Source organism: Nelusetta ayraudi, unplaced genomic scaffold, assembly GCF_046127955.1.
Source record: "Nelusetta ayraudi isolate G7.1 ecotype Tasmania unplaced genomic scaffold, CSIRO-AGI_Nayr_v1 ptg000092l, whole genome shotgun sequence".
NCBI classification, from domain to species: domain Eukaryota; kingdom Metazoa; phylum Chordata; class Actinopteri; order Tetraodontiformes; family Monacanthidae; genus Nelusetta; species Nelusetta ayraudi.
The window spans coordinates 5,262,650-5,280,478 of NW_027466142.1; the positions used below are offsets into that span (position 1 = coordinate 5,262,650).

The 17,829-nt window shown below is 49.2% G+C and overlaps 2 protein-coding genes across 3 annotated transcripts in view; both read left to right on the forward strand.

The window, feature by feature from the left end:
• The window catches only part of LOC142902179 (neuronal calcium sensor 1), a 31,329-nt gene extending 29,107 nt beyond the window's left edge, over positions 1-2,222 (forward strand). For both annotated transcript variants that reach the window (XM_076047044.1, XM_076047043.1), the window contains exon 10: positions 238-2,222. The gene's annotated coding sequence lies outside the window, so the exon portion shown is untranslated. The remainder of the gene's footprint in view (positions 1-237) is intronic.
• Positions 2,223-3,480: 1,258 nt separating this feature from the next.
• Positions 3,481-17,829, forward strand: part of hmcn2 (hemicentin 2) — a 62,454-nt gene continuing 48,105 nt past the window's right edge. The window contains exons 1-16 of the mRNA XM_076047007.1: positions 3,481-3,954; positions 5,736-5,806; positions 6,333-6,491; positions 6,862-6,984; positions 12,223-12,394; positions 12,502-12,608; positions 12,689-12,809; positions 12,904-13,167; positions 13,269-13,413; positions 13,843-13,964; positions 14,201-14,473; positions 14,880-15,021; positions 15,333-15,460; positions 16,839-16,952; positions 17,233-17,391; positions 17,483-17,677. Of these exons, the coding sequence (XP_075903122.1) occupies positions 3,696-3,954; positions 5,736-5,806; positions 6,333-6,491; positions 6,862-6,984; positions 12,223-12,394; positions 12,502-12,608; positions 12,689-12,809; positions 12,904-13,167; positions 13,269-13,413; positions 13,843-13,964; positions 14,201-14,473; positions 14,880-15,021; positions 15,333-15,460; positions 16,839-16,952; positions 17,233-17,391; positions 17,483-17,677 (2,554 nt within the window). The 5' untranslated portion in view covers positions 3,481-3,695. The remainder of the gene's footprint in view (positions 3,955-5,735; positions 5,807-6,332; positions 6,492-6,861; positions 6,985-12,222; positions 12,395-12,501; positions 12,609-12,688; positions 12,810-12,903; positions 13,168-13,268; positions 13,414-13,842; positions 13,965-14,200; positions 14,474-14,879; positions 15,022-15,332; positions 15,461-16,838; positions 16,953-17,232; positions 17,392-17,482; positions 17,678-17,829) is intronic.

Consider the following 17,829-nt stretch of genomic DNA (forward strand, 5'->3'; position numbering starts at 1 on the left):
ACGGAAAAGGGAGCAGGATGAAAAAAAGCTCTTTCAACTTCTTCCTGCTCCTTTTGAACATGGAAATCTTCATCTGAATTGTGTACTTCAAATGTAAAAAAGTTGCTCAATAATTCTCATCTTGTTTGTTTTGTTTCTTGAATGTAGCCGCACGTACATGTATTTATTTATTATCTTTTTACTTTTATTCTTTTTTTTTGTTCAAAATACCCAAAACTAACCTGAACCGCTTCTCAGGTGGACCCGGACGAGAACTGCACCCTCCTGCGCGTCACACGCCACCACCACCACCACCAAACAACCCCAGCCCCGCCCGGCCACGGAAGGGTTTTTAGACTAGCTCGCCCCGTCTGGAAGTGGACCTCAAAAAACCCTTCTCGTCCGCAAGGGGCCTCCTGTGTCGTGTCGCTGTCTCGTCTGCGTTTCCGAGGAAAGGATTGCGGAACTCGCGAAACAACGCCTCCACCCGCGTGACATTCGGAGCGAGCCGGAACCTCGTCTGCAAGATTTCCTTCATTTGTCCGCGCTTCGACACGCCGTGCACGCCCGAGTGTCATCTCCCGCCTACGAGCCTTTCTGCTAGCGCAGCGTCGTGATTTTTCCTACCCCCGCTGGCGGTCTGAGGAACTGCACCGAGACGTGCGCGTGGAAGCGGAGGGAGGGATCGCTCGGATTGGACCCGTGCTGCTGCTGCTGCCGCCGCCGCCACTGCTGCTTCATCACAACATTGGAGCGACTCTCGAGAAGAAAATGCAGCGATCACACTCAGTTTTACAGCAGTATTGCGTACGTTATTTAATGTAAATATAATTTATTTTCTCCCTTTGTTGCATCTTCTAAGTATGGAATGAAGTCTGTTTTTTTTTAATCAGGTGTTAAAATGTATTTGCACTGGATTCCTCATTCTTAACTGTGGGATTGTTCCTTCTCCCCTTTACATCCTGACCTTTGCTGAGCTAACGGGCTTTTTTTTATTTGGAGAAGAGCGTTATAAAGCAGCGGAACTTTTCTAAGGCTCATTTTACTACGTTTGCAGTCTGTGCATCCCATTGTTTATTTCCGCCTCCCTAGTTAGCACGGGCGTCTGGTGGCTGCACCCTTCACATCCTCCCCGAACGACCATCTGAATCGAGGCTCATTATGCCTTTTGAGAGTGTGGCACTCCACCCTCAGCGCACACAAAGGAGCGCTCATTGAGAGGCACAAACAGGCATCAATTCTGGCTGTAAAGCTCGTGTGAGCTCTGTGGTTGCATTTGTCCCATGTATTTTCTTTTCTTGTCTCCGTACAAGGCTCAAGCATGTAACGACGCCTCGTATTTTTATTTTTTCATTCCTGGAATATTTTACTTAGCGCGTTGAGACATTTTTACAACTGCTTCACTCATGGAATGCCTTATGCTACTGAATTTACTCAATGGTAACTGTCATTTGCGAGTTAATTAACCGGATGAGCACAGAATAAAATGCATTTAAGTGGCCAACTTTTTATTTAATTTTTGGTTTATGTTATTGTATCAGAAGTCATGGTGTGCCTAAAATGACGAGATGATGAGAGCGGTGTGGATGACATGAAGGAGTGTTAAGGTGAGGGCAGAATGCTACAGTATACCATCGACGTGTATCATGTTGTCGTCCCACGTGAAACAACACAGTTGCGGAACTGTACACGTTTTCAATATTAGAGTTGAAATAAGTGCATATGCTCAGATACTGTACAATTCAACATGTCTGTGCTTGACTGCAATACATGAATCTAATGCGTCTGTATGCTCTCAATACACTGGCAAAGTTGATGCATAACCGTGTAATAACTGTCTGTGTACTCGAGACCTTTTTTTTTTTTTTTTTTTAATCTGTTATTGCCCAAACAATACTTACATGGTCAACATAAATACCTTTTAATGAAGTGTAACTTTTTATTGCAGTCTTCAGGCCATGGCAAGTTGGCTCCAGCACCAATATCCCAATCATTTATCGACGCCGGTAACTCAAATTCTAGTAGTTTGCTATGTGTTGTGCATCTTCTTATTTATATGTTAAATGCTATGCAGTGGAGGTGGGGGAGGGGGGTCTTGCATGTTGGATTTTAAGACAAAAAAAAAATCTATATATTCAATACGTGAAAATGTTATTGCGAAGGGAAACTGGCCAAGATACTGCTGTGGTAACTGAATCTACCAGATCAACAACAAACAAAAATAAATGTATATCTGATTGTCATTTCATAATAGGCATGCATCATGTTGAGTTTCGGTGCATTGACATCAGTGCTCGCAGCCAAAGCTCGTCTGTGATCTCTCTCTCTCTCCCTCTCTCTCTCTCTCCCCCTTTCTCTGCCTCTCTCCCCCTCTCATTTAAAGAACCCCTTTCATGTCAGTTTAATACTTGAAGCCGCCCGGTTGGTTCACTGATGCAGTGAGCCTGCTCACCAGCAGGGAAACAGCGTCACGTCGCGCTGCTGTTCTGCCGCGCCGCGCGTCTTCACGCTGAATAATGAAGTGCGCAGAGAGGCGTGAAGTCCCGACATTGATGATCTGCCGCCCTACAATCCCCCCCCACCCCCACCCGCTCCTCCTGCGTTGGACGACAGGAAAGGAGGAGGCGGGGGGGTGAGTGGTTGAGAGTTTCCACATCTGTCACATAGCCTGCTGCTGTCTGCGTTTTTGCACAGCGGCTCCGTCGACAAGTCGCTGTTGTGTTTTGTTTTGTTTTTTGAAGCGAAGACACGCTTCTTCTGCCAAAACACATCTCTGTTTCTGATATGAATGACTCTCGATCATTTTTATTCAAAGGGGTTTGGGGCCGGATTGCCTCACGCACAGATACGTCTGTGTCACTTAATAACGTTTCTTGTGTAATTTAATTTTAATTCGTCATTAAATACCTCATCTCTTTTACGTCCACGTTACCTCGAGCGCGCCGTGCTCTTCCATCCAACGAGGGCCGTTTCTCGCGGCGGCCCCTGCGTGTAAATTTAGATTGGCGGCTCAATATAAACCGCGGTTATTTATAAGAGAGAAGCAGGCTGTTGCTGAGACAATATTACCATGTGAATGGCGCACTGAACGCGGGCCCGGATGGAGGAGTGCGTAAAACTTAAAGGCTACGTCTGTTGGGAGGATAAAATTGACTTGAAGAGACCGCAGGGGGGGGCAGCAGCCTCGAGTAGCCTGGAAGTCACGGTGGGGTCGAGGGACACACACACACACACACACACACACACACACTAGTGAAGTAGTGAAGAAAAAAAAAAACAGGCTGGGTCTCGCTCGGGAACCCTTTAATACCCATCTCCGCCCCCGTTCGGAGCGTCAGAGCACCAGCTCGTCTCCAGCGCAGAGCCAGTCAACGAGCTCCCCCAAACTTTACGCACGGATGTTCTCCTGTGGAAGCACTTCACTCTGGATTTTTCTTTCAACGGAGCCGCATTGTCCCAAATAATCCCCCCCTGCCACCGCCACCACCACCACCACACCACCGTTCGGATGCGCGCACCCAGATTTTTGCTCTGAAATCTAAATTTTGACAAACTTTTAGATACTTTTTTTTTTCTTCTACTTTTCTCTTTTTAACTGATTCGCCTCATTCCGGCAGACAGATGCAGTAGCCTACATCTGAAAGAGCGGGAGAGAGAGAGAGAGAGAGAGAGAGAGAGAGAGAGAGAGAGAGAGAGAGAGAGAGAGAGAGAAAAAAATGACCGGCTTCTTATCAAAGTGCTTGGCGTTGGCGCTTTGTATCAGCGCGCAGCGGCTCCTGGCCGTCCCCGGGGCTGAGGACGAGGATGGATCCGATGACAGCGCGTCGACCCTGGCCTTTGTGTTCGATGTGACCGGCTCCATGTACGACGATCTGAAACAGGTGATAGATGGCGCCTCGCGGATCCTGGAGAAGACCCTGAGCAGGAGGACCAGACCCATCAAGAACTTTGTGCTCGTCCCCTTTCATGACCCAGGTACCTTATGACCCCCCCCCCACACACACACACACACACACGCCATTGTGTGAAGCGGCAGCTGATATGATTTCCGGCGCGGTATAATTGAACGGTTGCCTGTTGAATTAAGAATAAAACAGCGGCATTTAACACGTCTTGCCAATGTTACCGGATTGTCCGAGCGCATGGGGGAGCTTCCAGACTTTTTTTTTATTTTTTATTTTTTTTATTTTATTTTTTTTTATCATTTCATATAGCTGTCAATGGTTCGTGTAATGTTTTTTGGTCTTTTAAAAAAAAAAAGTAAAACAATTATTTCTCAAAGTATGGCACTTGTTTGCGCACTTGCGAATTAAGGTTCAGTCGCACAGGAGCTGCTCTCTAGATGCATCAGGCAGGAAGGAAAGAAAAGAGAAAGTATGCGTGTAGGTCTAATGGCGTGGGGGTAGGGGGGGGGGGTCTATAGGACAGGTAAAGCCCCCCGTCCTCCACTCCCTTCTTTCTATATGGGAAAGCCTGAAAACAAGAGTTCACTAATGGGGGGAGGGAGGGTGTTTGAAGGCTGATGAGAAGCATATGCTGTCTGCTTGTGTGTGTAATTACCCCAATCAGCCCCCCCCCCCCCCCCCCCCCACACACACACACACACACACACCATACCAACACACACACACACAGACCCCTCCCTCTGCCCCACCGTCTAACCTTCTAGTGAGTCTCTGGGAAAAAAAGAAGAGGGGAAAAAAAAAAGAAAAGACCCCTCCGCAACCCCCAGGTTTAGCCAGTCGGGATGGAGGTGGGGGTGCTGCCCGCGACACCACACATTCAGTGTGTGTAATGTGCCCTGGCCCTCGGGGGGGTTGAGGGCTAGTGGTCTTGGAGGGTTGGGTGAGGAGGGGGGGGACCTTGTAAACTTCCAGGATTGCAAAGAGGCCGCGGCGGCTGACAGAGAGGCGTGACTGCGCTGTCAGTTGTTTAACTGTCGGTCACAACTGAGGGACTTGAAAGGGCCCTCGTGCCAGGGGGTGCAACAAGGGGAAGAAAAAAAAAACAACAACAGCAAAAAAAACATTGGATGTGTTAGATATGCCCTCGGCTGTCACACCTCTAAATGGCAATGTGAGAGTTGGAAACAGGCACACACTCACAAATCCCGACCCCCCCCTCTCTGGTGATTGGAGAGTAACTAGAATGAGAGACTTGTGTTTACGGACGACGCTGATCTCCGGCTCAAACAAAGTGCACTGGTTTAAAGATTACTGTGCTTTTAATTGGCCCCGGCAGGAGTCCTAGCATGCGACGGGCCCTTGACGGGCTCTTATCCATCACGCTGCCCTCACTGTCTGTCGCTGCAGAAAACGCTGACCGCGGCAGCAGGGAACGACGTGAACTTTGGCCAGACCGAAGCGATTTGAGCGAGAAAAAAAAAAAAAAAGCCCAAGCACTTAGTCGCTGCGCAGTGTCCCACGTGTGACTGATATTCATGTCTTCAGCAATTACAGGGCATTGCTCTGGTCCTGATGAATTAGAGTGCAGCTCAGGAGGATTTCATACGCCACGGGCGCTTTTGCGCTGTTTTACAGAGGGAACAGGTTCTCATTTGCCTGTTCTTTTTTTTTTTTGTTTTTTTTTAGCAGATTTTCTTTTGAAATGATATCAGGTTAGATCTGCTATTGAGTTGCGGTGAATCCTGCCATAGATTACCACGCGGTAACAGGATCAACTCCTCAGAGGCTCGCGTGATTTGATTTTCGTCCCCTGTTTGAGATCTTTGATGATAAACATCTCCGACCCCACAGATATTGGTCCCGTGTCCATCACCACCGACCCAAAGAAATTTCAGCAGGATCTGCAAGAGCTCTTTGTTCAGGTGGGAACAAGAACTGGACTGCGGCCTATCTCAAGTTAACGTTTGCATTTGATCTGCAAAGCAATTACTGTGTGGACATACATGAAGTTTGTTGAAACAGATTTCAATTCTAGCAATTTATTGCATTTCAAAGGACCAACATGTAACTTTTCATCATCCTCTAATAATAAGCATAAGTTTACATAGAGTGCATGAACTTGGTAGAAGGTGACATTATAAAGCAGGGATCAAGATGAACACAGTATATATAATATACTTTCTTACCAAATAGATAGAGATGAAAGAAGTACTTTTATGAATGTTGCATTATATAAAACATGATGATAATTAAAACCCCCAAATGTTTGCTAATTCTTTTCAGAAGCTTGCAGCACATTTGACTTTGTACCAGTTTTATCTGAAAGTATCTTCACTTTGCTAGTTTATATACTAGGCACAAGGTCTCTCCTCTGCCGTTTTTCATCAGATAGATTAAAGGCAGGTTTTCGACCCGGACTGTGTGATGATATGTGATCCTGTCTCTCAGGGTGGTGGCGACTGCCCAGAGATGAGCATCGGAGCCATAAAGAAAGCTCTGGAGATTTCTCTGCCCGGATCCTTTATCTACGTCTTCACCGACGCCCGAGCCAAAGACTATCGCCTGAAACGCGATGTTCTGCAGCTGGTGCAACTCCGTCAGTCGCAGGTACAGTCAGTAAAATCTCAGGAATCGCATACTTTGTTCCAATTTGGGCATTAATGCCTGGAGTTGATTATTTGAAATTCGCCCTTACTTGTTCAATAGTTCCTAAAAATAAAAAAAAAAACGAAACCTTGCTATTACCGAGTCATTAGTCATGCGTCTACAGCGAAATTACATTTCAAAATATTTGCCCCTGAGCCACCTCTGCGTGTTGACAATGAAAACAGCTGCAGAAGGAAAGTGCCAGCGTCTGCCTGCGAGCGCAGCGTGACAATGGACGTCAGAGTCGCCTCGCAGCCAAATGAAAGCGCGTCTGTTGGAAGCCCCAGCAGCAGTAATCTCCTTCACTCCCCTTCCCCCCTCCGTATTCCAGGTGGTGTTTGTGTTGACCGGTGACTGTGGGGACCGCTCTCAGCCTGGCTACAGGGCGTATGAAGAGATTGCTGCCACCTCCTCTGGCCAGATCTTTCACCTGGACAAGCAGCAAGTCAACGAGGTGAGAACCACGCGAAGCAAAATTGCAACATGCTCATTGTAATCAGGCACAACAAGTGTCCATCAAAACTAAGTGGCGGGGGCGTTATGCACTCACAAACCTTTTTAAGAGCCAGCTTTCCACCAACATTTACAGCAGCGTTTATTACCTGGATTTTCACTGCTGTCTAAAAGAATTTTTGCCCTTCCAACACACCTCGAAGCTTGTTAGCATGTGTTCAAATCAGGCTGATGGCATAACGTGGCCCAGTATGGCATCAAGCTGGTCAGACCACTTGTTGCTACAGTGGTCGGAGCCACTGCAACTGTTGTGGTTCGTCAGCTTCTTGTAATCTGATTTAAGTGTCTTCAATTTAACGCTGAGATGTTTTGGCGTGTGGCCTACACTTATCCCCCACTTCATTTCTTGTCGTCCCACTGAATTCTTTCGTCGGCTCAAACAACTGAACATGACCTAGACAGAGTGGGTGAACCGAAACTGGAGATTGCTTCAAGTGCGTTCTCCCAATCAATGATCCCTTGCACACAGCCACGCCCATCAACAGTTCTGGGAAAAATCCTGCCTCCTATTACTGTCATTCACTGGTAAATTAAAACAATTCGTCATATTATATTGTGTTCGTTATGTACTCATAATTACATAACAATTATGTTCAGTGGCGCAAGCATCAAAAAATGTGGTTCTTCAGGACCTTCTTATCTGGAACTGAGTTTTACAACTGTGACTGACCTACTCTGAAAAGGCATGTTGAGTTTCGCCATTAGTTTATTTCACAGTGAAAGCACTTTATGGACTCCGAGTCCAACCACGCTGGTGAAATCACTCCACATTCTTTGGTATGTCAGACCATAAGTGTGTGCGGGTTGCCAAATCTGGACCTGTTTTTCTAGAGCCTGAGGTCTGAGCAGCCCACAACAACAACAGCAGCAACAACAACAACAACAACAACAACAACGGCGAGAAGCGTTGTCTCCCACCACCAGCGGAGGGAGACAGGGAGTTCCCCACCAGGGGGCGTACGCGTCGGTTTTGTCTGCGCGTCCGGATGCTTCTAATTTGTCGTTGTCCGCACCTATGCAAGACAAGCCGCTGAGTGGAATGCGTCCTCTGAGTACTCTCCAACTAGTAGATGTTTGTGGCCCACAGCTGTCTGCAGCTGTCCGGGTAAACGTTCTTCTTGGCTCGCGCCGAGCCTTTTATTCCATCAAAGCACTGCGGGGGTGATTACTAGCGATTATAGCGCTATTTGAATGACTTTATGCAGATGTGGTCTTATGACTTTTGCAGTGTTGTAGCGCAGGGCGGTAGCGGCGGTGGGGGGGTTGGGGGGGGGGGGGGGTCGGGGAGTAGCGCCGGGTGGGGATCAGCCCTGTTCGCCCGGTGATGTAATAATGATTTCATTCGGCGCAATCAAGTGATTCCAAAAGCAGATATTGGTTCTTCCTGGTTGCATGATACCAGCTGAGCGACTTCTTTTATATCAGGGGCAACATGTAGCAGAAGCCCCCGTCCAAGACTGCCAAAGACAGCAGGACTGACTTCCCAGACCAGAGGTAACGGAAGCCAGTTTCCTCTTGGAAGTGACATTTCTATCCGGCCTGTCAGCACAGGGGACGGCCGGGGCCACGCCGCGCACACTGGTGGCCCACTGAACCGCTGAACTCTGGTGTGTGTGTATATGTGTGTGTGTGTGTGTGTGTGTGCGTGTGTGTGTTTCGCTTGGGTCTGTTTCCCGTCAAGTCGTGCTTGAAGCTAGCTAAACATACGGCGACTATGCGCGGGGCGGCACGGTTCGTTATCACTCCATAATTCCGCCAGCTGTTTTAAGGAGCGTTTTGAATGTCATTTCTGTGCCGCGGCATGAGCGGCAGAACAGACTGTCACAGAACACGGCGGCCCTCACGCCTTGAACCCGCACCCAAGTAACCCAGAATATTATATATATATATATATTTTTTTTTTTCCCCCACGTCTTCTTCGTGCATGGTTAAACGTAAACAGCTGCACGCGTGTTGCCCCCCCCCCCCGTTTTTTCCCCTCTCTCGAATCCTCCCTGACACACCGCGTGTCATTCGTTTGCAGTTCCTGCGTGATTACGGCTCATGGGTGGCATGCTTTTACCAAATGAATGCAAATCCCCTAATCCTTAAAAAACCTCACAAGCATTATAAGTCTCACCAAAATATCCCCCCCCCCTCCTTAATGGAATTCTGATAAATTACGGCCAATTCAAATATACACATCCCCCTGCAATACTCCCCGCTGGGAGATTGTGGAAAGAAAACAGACTGCTTATTTTACTGTCTAATCCCAGGATATGATCTGTCATGGCTTCCTTCAGTCCGGTACAGCTGCCGTGGGGAGCTGCTTCCAAGTCCTCGCACCGCACACAACAGCTCATTGTCGACTTACACGCGTGTTGCAAGTCTCAGGGGTGTGACTCACTTTAAGAGGGACGTGGACAAGGGTGCCTTGACTCCGGGGTGTCTGAGTGGAAACGGCCGCTAGCCCCGAGGCACTAATCAGGAGCGAGGTCCGTGTGACGCTGTGGCTTTCAGATAGTGTAGTGCGCTGTGATGTCAGCGCGCAGACAGACACGAGGCTTGAAAGGAGCATGTAATGAGGATGCAGGTTTTTTTTTTTTTTTGCAGTGTGGGCTACGGCCTGTTATTATGCGTTTCCACCGAGGAAGGGGTGAATACACGCATGCCGAGTCCTTCCTCGCCGAGCCATTTGTATAATTGGTCCTACGCTTTTCTCATTACAGAGATGCAATAGCGGAGTGACCTAAAATCATAAAATACATTTTTTTCCCTTCTCCCTCGCTGCTGTTTATTTGAGTTTTGAGGTCTAACGTCAGGGGATGTCAGGTTCACGTAGGAACAATTTTCTTCAAAGTAAACACCCATTAGCTCAAAGGCCCCTGGCTAATTTACAGATCTTACATCCCACAGCATCACAGTGCTGTCTTATGTATGTATGGTGATGATAGATCACAGCTTTTCACAAGGTCTGTCAACTGTTTTGAGTGAATTTCCACTCAGAACTGTTCGCGATGTCTCAAAAATTAGTAATTTTATCATCATCTTTTTTTTTTTAAATGAATGTTGCTGCTGTTTTTTTTTTTCCGGATGTGTTTTTTGTGCGTAGCCCTGTTTCATCAGAGAGTCAGACTACAGGCTGTGTGGATAAAGTGCGCTGAAGATAAGTTTTAAATGTCTTCAGTTGTCCTTTCAAGCATAAGGTGAGGCTTTCCTCCTGGCTTTTCCGTGTGTGCGCGCCTCGCGAAAACAGCGCGCGTGCGCGGCGTAGCTGTCGGAGATTTGCCCGCCGCGCGTTCGTCAAAGCCGCTGCAGGTGTGTTGAGACCCGCTGCGAAGGAACAGGAGGTCCATCTGGGAGTGATTCAGCCTCGTAACCTTGATTTGTAGTAGGACATCATCCTCCAAATGTCGGCTACGGCGGTGTTTAAGCCTGGCTAAGGACTGAGCTGACCCCTGCCCACAGGGAGGTCTGGAGTCAAGCTGTTGCACTTAACCGCAGTTCGACCACATATTTCTTTTTTCTTCCCTTCTGTGTATTGTACCTGAAAACAAGTGAAGAGGAATTCGGCGTTGCAACAACCCCCACCCTGCAACCTCTTCTAGCAAACTCTTCCTTTTCTTGCCCATCTGGCGCGCTGCTATGAATAGCGGGGGGGGGGGTCCTTTCTGTAACAGGCCTGCGAGCGCCGCTCAACTGAGACATGCCAGATGAGGTTTCACAGGACTTAAGATCCTGCGCATTCCCGGCAGCTGAAACAGGGAGTGGCCGCAGTGGCTCAGCAAGTCGCCCGTCCTGGCGCTAGACTTCCTTTTATCCTGAGGTCCGAGGGCAGGGTGATGCCCACTCCTTTACTGCGCCCTTGCGTAAGATGTGAACTCTGTCCTGGGGGCAGATGTAGGTCACTTGTGAGCGGCTTCCGGCTCTGCTGGTGCCGGCTGCACATGTGGCAGACGTTACAGCTGTTTCCAGTTGTTAAACGGCGAGAGGAACCAGCTGCTGTCAGCAAACCGGCGGACCCGGCAGACGAAAGCCCCCGATAATTTAATTATCAAAAAGCGTTCTTCGTTTTCGCTGCCCCCCCCCCACCACCCGCCTCTGTTTTCTCTTTGCTTGTTTTCTCCTATTTCTTTGTTAATGTGTTGCCATTGGCTCTGCCTCCTGGAGCCTGCTGTGCTGGAGAAATGTTTTCGGTTTGTTTCATTGCGAACGCAGCTTGGCCATAATGTCCCTGCGGATGAGATCAAAACAAATACTAGACAGCAGTTGCTTGTTAAGCATTTGGAAGATGGAAGTCTGCTCTGCTGTGGCAACTGAAACACGACTCTAGAATATATACGCGGGTTTTCTCTGCTTCTGTTTTCATCTCAGTGGAGAAAAACAAGGCAAAAGTTGGTTTGTGTTCTCAACGAGTCCCGTGGAAATTGGTAGAGCTTGAGGATGAAACACCTGTCTGTGCTGAAATCCCAATGTTGTCAGATATTTCTGATGACCACTGGTGGACATTGTCATCTAAGTTAGGATTATTTAATAGCTATAGTTGTGGCTTTGTTCAATATTGATGTGAGTGGTGGAATAAGTCGTTCCACAAGTGGAGCATCCTGCTGGCCTATTGTGTCACCGTCTGACCTCATCTGGCCTCTCCAAGCACAAAATGATTCAATTGCGGAGGAATGAATAAGCAGCCCTTGACATCAGCAGGTCCTTCAGATTTGTCAGGTTCGCATTGTGCCATACAACTGTACTCTTTTATAAACAATAAAAGCCCTCGCCGTCACACGCACAGCGCTCTGTTTTGAGGAAACAGCTTTATGATTCATGAAGACTCCACGTCAGAAGAGGGACGGCTGCCTGACAGACTTCCAGCACGAGAGACGCTCACCCGGGAATACTCGCTCGATAGCGCTGAAAAGTGTGTGTTATGAGTTTGACGGTAGAGCTGTTTCACTCTCCCTCTGTTTAGGCAAGTTCCCTCCGAGGAATACTTGTGCAGTGAAAGAGTAGCGTCAAGACAAATTGCAAACCTGCTGTTTGGTCGGGGAAGGGGTTGGATGGGGTTTCCAGACACAGCGAGAACCATCCCCTCCCCTCCCCTCCCCTCCCCTCCCCTCCTCGACCTCTCTGAAGTGACACTGGTGCCATGCTGCTAGCACAAGACTCAAGCTCTTCGATGGCATTGCTCTCTAACCCCCTCCAGGTTTTAAAATGGGTAGAGGAGACAGTCCAGGCTATGAAGGTCCACTTGCTGTCCTCAAACCACGATGGTGCTCAGGAGAACAAGTGGGAGGTGCCCTTCGACCCGAGCCTTCGAGAAGTCACTGTGTCTCTCAGTGGACCGTCACCACAGATCGAGCTCAGCGATCCCTTTGGTAGGTACCTTCAACGCCGCTCGGTGACAAGAGCTTTTTTTGTGTGCCACCATAAAAAGCGAGCGAGTGTTCGCTAACGTTCAGATGTTCTTGTGGTCCATTTCCAGGTCGGACTGTTGGTGAAGCACAGGGCCTCACAGAATTGTTGAATATTCCCAACTCTGCTCGAATCGTCAACTTGAAGTTTCCCAGGCCTGGTGCTTGGAAGCTAAAGGTATTTGTTTTTTATAAAATATGCATTTCTAAAACAAATACATTTCTAATTCACAAAAATTTCTTGTTTCCATTCTTAAGGTGAGTTGCAGTGGGCGACACACCCTAAGGGTCACCGGCGTCAGCAACTTAGACTTCCGGGCCGGCTTCTCCAGCGTACCTGTTGCGGAATTCAACCACACTAGAGAGAGGCCAGTAAAAGGTGCTGGACATGTTTCTTTTCGTGTCTCACGTCCGACATGATCGAGAACACATGCAGACGATGACATCATGATGTCTTCCTTCCTGCCTCCCAGGACTTCCAACTCACATTCTTCTGAAATGCACCGGCCTGAGGCCTCCCGGGCAGCTCAGCCTCGTGGAGCTGGTGTCGGGCTCAGGACGGCCCTTGCGCACCGTCCCAGTGCCTCTGCCCTCTGACCTCGGTGAGCACGGGCTGTGGAGCCTGCCAGAGTTACGCACCCCCTCCCAGAGCTTCTTCATCAAAGTGACGGGCAAAGATGGGGAGGGCTACCGCTTCCAGAGGCTGTCGAGCGTCTCCTACACCAACATCGTTCCGGGTAAGGACTACCCACTTCCTGCGGTTGCCGCTTGAAGGTGTCTCTCGCACCTCATCAATCTTCGGCCCTGACCTTTCCCCCACGTTTCCGCCCTGGTGCAGATCCCCCGGTTGTGAGCATGTCCGAGGTGGTGAAGGGCTTCTACATGCAGCCCGCTGTGATTGGCTGCTCGGTGGAGAGTGACATTCCCTACAGGCAAAGATTTACCAGAAACGGGATGAGAGTGGGAGAGGAGAAGTTCTTCCAGTGAGTCCGGTCACTCTTTGCTCAGCACGCTTGGTTGCCTCCCTTGACATGTGGAAGTTTCACGCGCCCATTAACTGCTGTTAAAAGAAACCCAGTGTGATTAGGTCACTCAGCACGCTGAGCAGCGAGCGTGACTGCGAGGCATTAACGCTACCCGTGCTTTATTGGCTCATCTGTCAGGAGAGTGGTACACACAGTCCGTTTTTGTGAACATTACATATTTGATTGTGTCATCTTGAACATTTTTTTTTAACAAGGGCCCATTCTTCTTCTCCACGGCTCAGCTCGGCTCGGCTCGGCTCTGCTACGAATTACGTTCCCGTCGCCAGGCCCCACCCTCACAAGCGCGTGTCAGAGAATCTAAATGAATGTGGCGTAAAATAAGCTGTCGTTGCCGCTGCCAATGCCCCACGTGCGTCTCTGCACCAGGAAATCTGCCACGGCGTCGTGGGAGATTGGACGTGCGTCGGCGGAGGACGAAGGCCTGTACGAATGCATCGCCCAGAGCAACGCGGGTCAGGGCCGAGCCTTATCTCAGCTGACTGTCAGAGGTACGTCTCGCCCACGCACCAACACCTCCTCTGATGTTTAGCTTGCGCTCGGCGCCGACTCCCGCGGAGCCTTTGAACCGAGCGCCAGCCGCTTTTTTTGTACGTGTCACATTCACAGATAAAACATCCACACGACGTGGAGCGTCGCTAGCCAAAACATTTGTATCAAACCAAACTCTGCCTGCACTGTTTCCTCGCCGCTGATAAAAAACAGTTTTGATGTCTTGACTAAACAGAGCCTCCTCCGGTCCTGAGGCCTGCGCTCAACGTGACTTCCTCCGTCGGAGCCGTGGCGGCGCTCTCCTGCCAGGTGGACGGCTCGGTGCGCCATAACTTGACCTGGCACCGGGCGGGCCGACCCGTCTGGGCGCGGGCGGGAAGGGTGAGGGTGCTCGCCGACTCCTCGCTGCAGATCAGCGGGGTGCGAAGTCACGACGCCGGGGAGTACCAGTGCGTGGCCGCCAACGGCCAGGGAGAGAGCAGGATGAGCGTGTGGCTCCATGTTCCAGGTACGGTAGCGCAAAACCCCCACAGGTCATCTGCTTAAGTACTTAACTCGGGGGGGCCTCACGGGCTGCGCACAGGACCCTGTCATCTGTTTTCCATTACGGACTGAACCGCGGCGCAGCCAGACTGTGTCCGAAAAATGTTTCTCATCACCTCAAACGGATGTTTCTTTTTCTAAGAGTGCATCTCCTCCAGTCATTCAGATGTTGTTCAGATGTTTCTGGTCGAAATCGCTGCCATCCCCTTTTTTCACCCCCCCCCCCGCGTTTCAACAGACTGCGGCGCGGGGTCGCCACGCCAGGTGTTTGCCGCTGTTAAAAGCTGTGACTGGGAAGCCGTAAAATGACGTCACGCTGCAGCGGAGCGGCTCCTGACTCATCCTTTTTGCGACTTTGCCTCCAATTTCAGAGGCACCGTCTGTGGTGGTTCACCCCCCGAGCCAGGCTTTCTCCCGCGGGGATGAGATCCGCTTCGTCTGCACAGCGTCCGGTTCCCCCCCTCCGCAGCTCTTCTGGAGTCACGGAAACATGTTCCTCACTAATCGGCCAAGGTAGGGAAACTCTCGGCCCACTCAACACCTCCGGCGCAGTGGTCTTCAAGAGTCACGGCATTCCACTGGAGCTACACACACAGTCTTGTTTTGTACCACTTTGTAGTTTTAGTTTAGTTTTACATCTCCTGATATTAAATCCATCTCTTCAAAACCACAAGAACTTTAAATGTCTGTCTTAAGCGCACAGTCGACTGAAAAATTTCCCTCATGATACCCGAGAAGTGTTGAGGCCTCAACTGGATCCATTGTCATTTTTCAAAATCTGCACATGCAATTACCCCGAGACCAACAAACATGTAATTCCGCAGGTTGGATTTACGCCAGTTCGGAGTTCTGACCATTAGAGGGGCCCAGCCAGAGGATGCTGGGAACTACACATGTCTGGCAACCAATGAAGCTGGGACGGCCTCCCAGTCTGTGTCTCTCACTTTTGCAGGTGAGTCAAACTCGTGGTTGCTCAACTTCCTCATTAGGGTGTTTTTTACAACAGCCATGACCCTTTCCATACATTTCTCAACTTCATTGACTTTTTTTTTTTAAGTTCAGTTCTCCTTATGCTGACTAGGTGCTGCACTTGCCCTTATTCCACCAGTAACAAAGTATTACTGTGGCTAACTGCTGCTGGATCTGGCAACCTTTAAGTTTGTGCAGCAATTGCTGAGAGACATCAACACTGTAATGGCAACTTGTTAAACCACCTTTTGCTCAAACAAAAATTGGCAGAGAAGAGTAGAATCACTGATGTAACAGCCCCCTGCAACTACATACAGTATATTTATGAAAGGAATTCACCACATGAGGTAGTCGAGTATGCTAAGTTAGGCTAGCTTGAAGATCGCAAAGCCTAAAAACAATGGAACACAAGGCATCGGATTCATGATTTGCTTCAGTCATCAGCTGTTAAAGCAGCACTGTCAAGGACATGAAATCAAAACCGCTCCGCTGTCTGCTCTCATTTTTCAAATGGGTTGTGTTGTTTTTATGAGCCATGGGGGCTTCCTTCGAAAGCAAAGAGCCGGTCACACTGATATCTGTTGCGTTTGTGCTGTGTTGTTCAAAGCTCTTTTGTAAAATACACTGCGCTTGTTTGTGAATACGTGGATTCAGATTCAAATGGATTAATAACCTTAATATGTTATTTATAAATAGCTATTGTTTCTTGAAAGTGAGATTACACTGCTCATACAAAACTTGCTTATCACTATTATACTTCTTTTTAATTTCTTTTTGACCGCCTGGGTTTCATCAGAATAAATCGAGGAGATACACTTTGTGAGCTGTGCACAACATGTGAGTTGAACTTTAGCATATATGGCCCCATATTGCACCGTCTCACGGGGAAAAAAACAAAAGAAAACATCTTTCCCAGTTCTCTCAGTATTGACAGTTGTAGGGCCGACGTTTCCGCCACAATGTGTCAGTAGACAGAAACATCAGCACTGATGGTTTGCAGCAACCTCGTCTTGGCGTGTGCCGGTACGTTGCACACACACGAGACATAGGTCACCTCATCTTTTCAGCTCAGCTGTCTCCACGGGCATCATTTCCTGCTCTGCTGTCACAGGAAGCGTGTGAAATGTATGAGTTTTTTGTTTTGGCAGTTAAAGCCAAAGTGAAGCTTTGCGGTTAGTTTGCTGAGTGATTTTTATTGGCTTAACATAATATTTATGTAAAAAAAAAAAAATACACGTAGCTAGCATTTCAATGTCAATATGGTGTTATAGAGAACTGGAAAAAAAAAAATAAGGTCACCAGCAACGTGGTCATTGAACTCTATTTTAATGAGAAAGAACCGTCCTCCGTCTTGTCTCCAGAGGTTCCTAGAATAACAGCGACCCACCCAGCCATTCAAGTGTCCGTTGGTGGTGATGCAACCCTGGAGTGTCAAGCCACTGGTATCCCTCCTCCCCTTGTCCACTGGTTCAAAGGTAAGTTGAGGTCAAAAGCTGCACAAGATCCTGAAAGAGCAAAGAGGAAAGAGTCGAAGCGTTAAGCTGACGTAACTGGGCTGGTTTTGACGATCTTGAAGACGTTTCGCCTCTCATCTGAAAGGCTTCTTCCAGATAGCAAAGCCAGTCCAGTTGCCTCAATTTAACCCTTCTACGCTAAGACGACCAGGATGACTTAGAACCTTCACAGACATCCATAGAGGAAATGTCCTGCGAGTCAAGCGGCTGTTTTTCATCTATTTTTTTTTCGCGTCCCCAGGTGAGCTTGAGGTCGGCTCCGCTCCCTTCGTGGAGCAGGACGTCCACCGCGGGACACTGCACATCCGGGGGGTGCAGGAGGTCGACGGCGGCCAGTACAGCTGTGTGGCCAGCAGCTTGGCCGGAACCGCCGCTGCCGCTGTTACCCTGGAGGTTGGAGGTAGGACCACACAACCTGGAAACCGCTCGCACCTCCCCCGAAAATGTACACAATGGAAACTTCACTTCACGTCTTGGCTCTCTCTCCACAGCCGGCCCATTGTTCTCCGAAGCGCCGGTGGATGTGATGGCCAACATAGGGGAAAATGTCACCCTCCCCTGCACGGCCCGGGGTTCCCCGCAGCCCGCCGTGACCTGGCGCAGGCACGACGGAGGCCACATTCTCTCAAGGGCAGGCGGCCCCGGGAGAATAATGCAGCTGGACAGTGGGCACCTTCTAATCCAGGGTGAGGTGCCCGTGAAACCCTATCGGGGTGTGGGGCTTTGGTGTGCAACGCCGGCTATTACGGCCTCGCGGTGGCCTTAGCGCTGACTGGCGTGACTGAAATTGTCTGAGTGATTGTGCGCAGGGGAGAGGCCTCCGGCGACTTGATGTCGT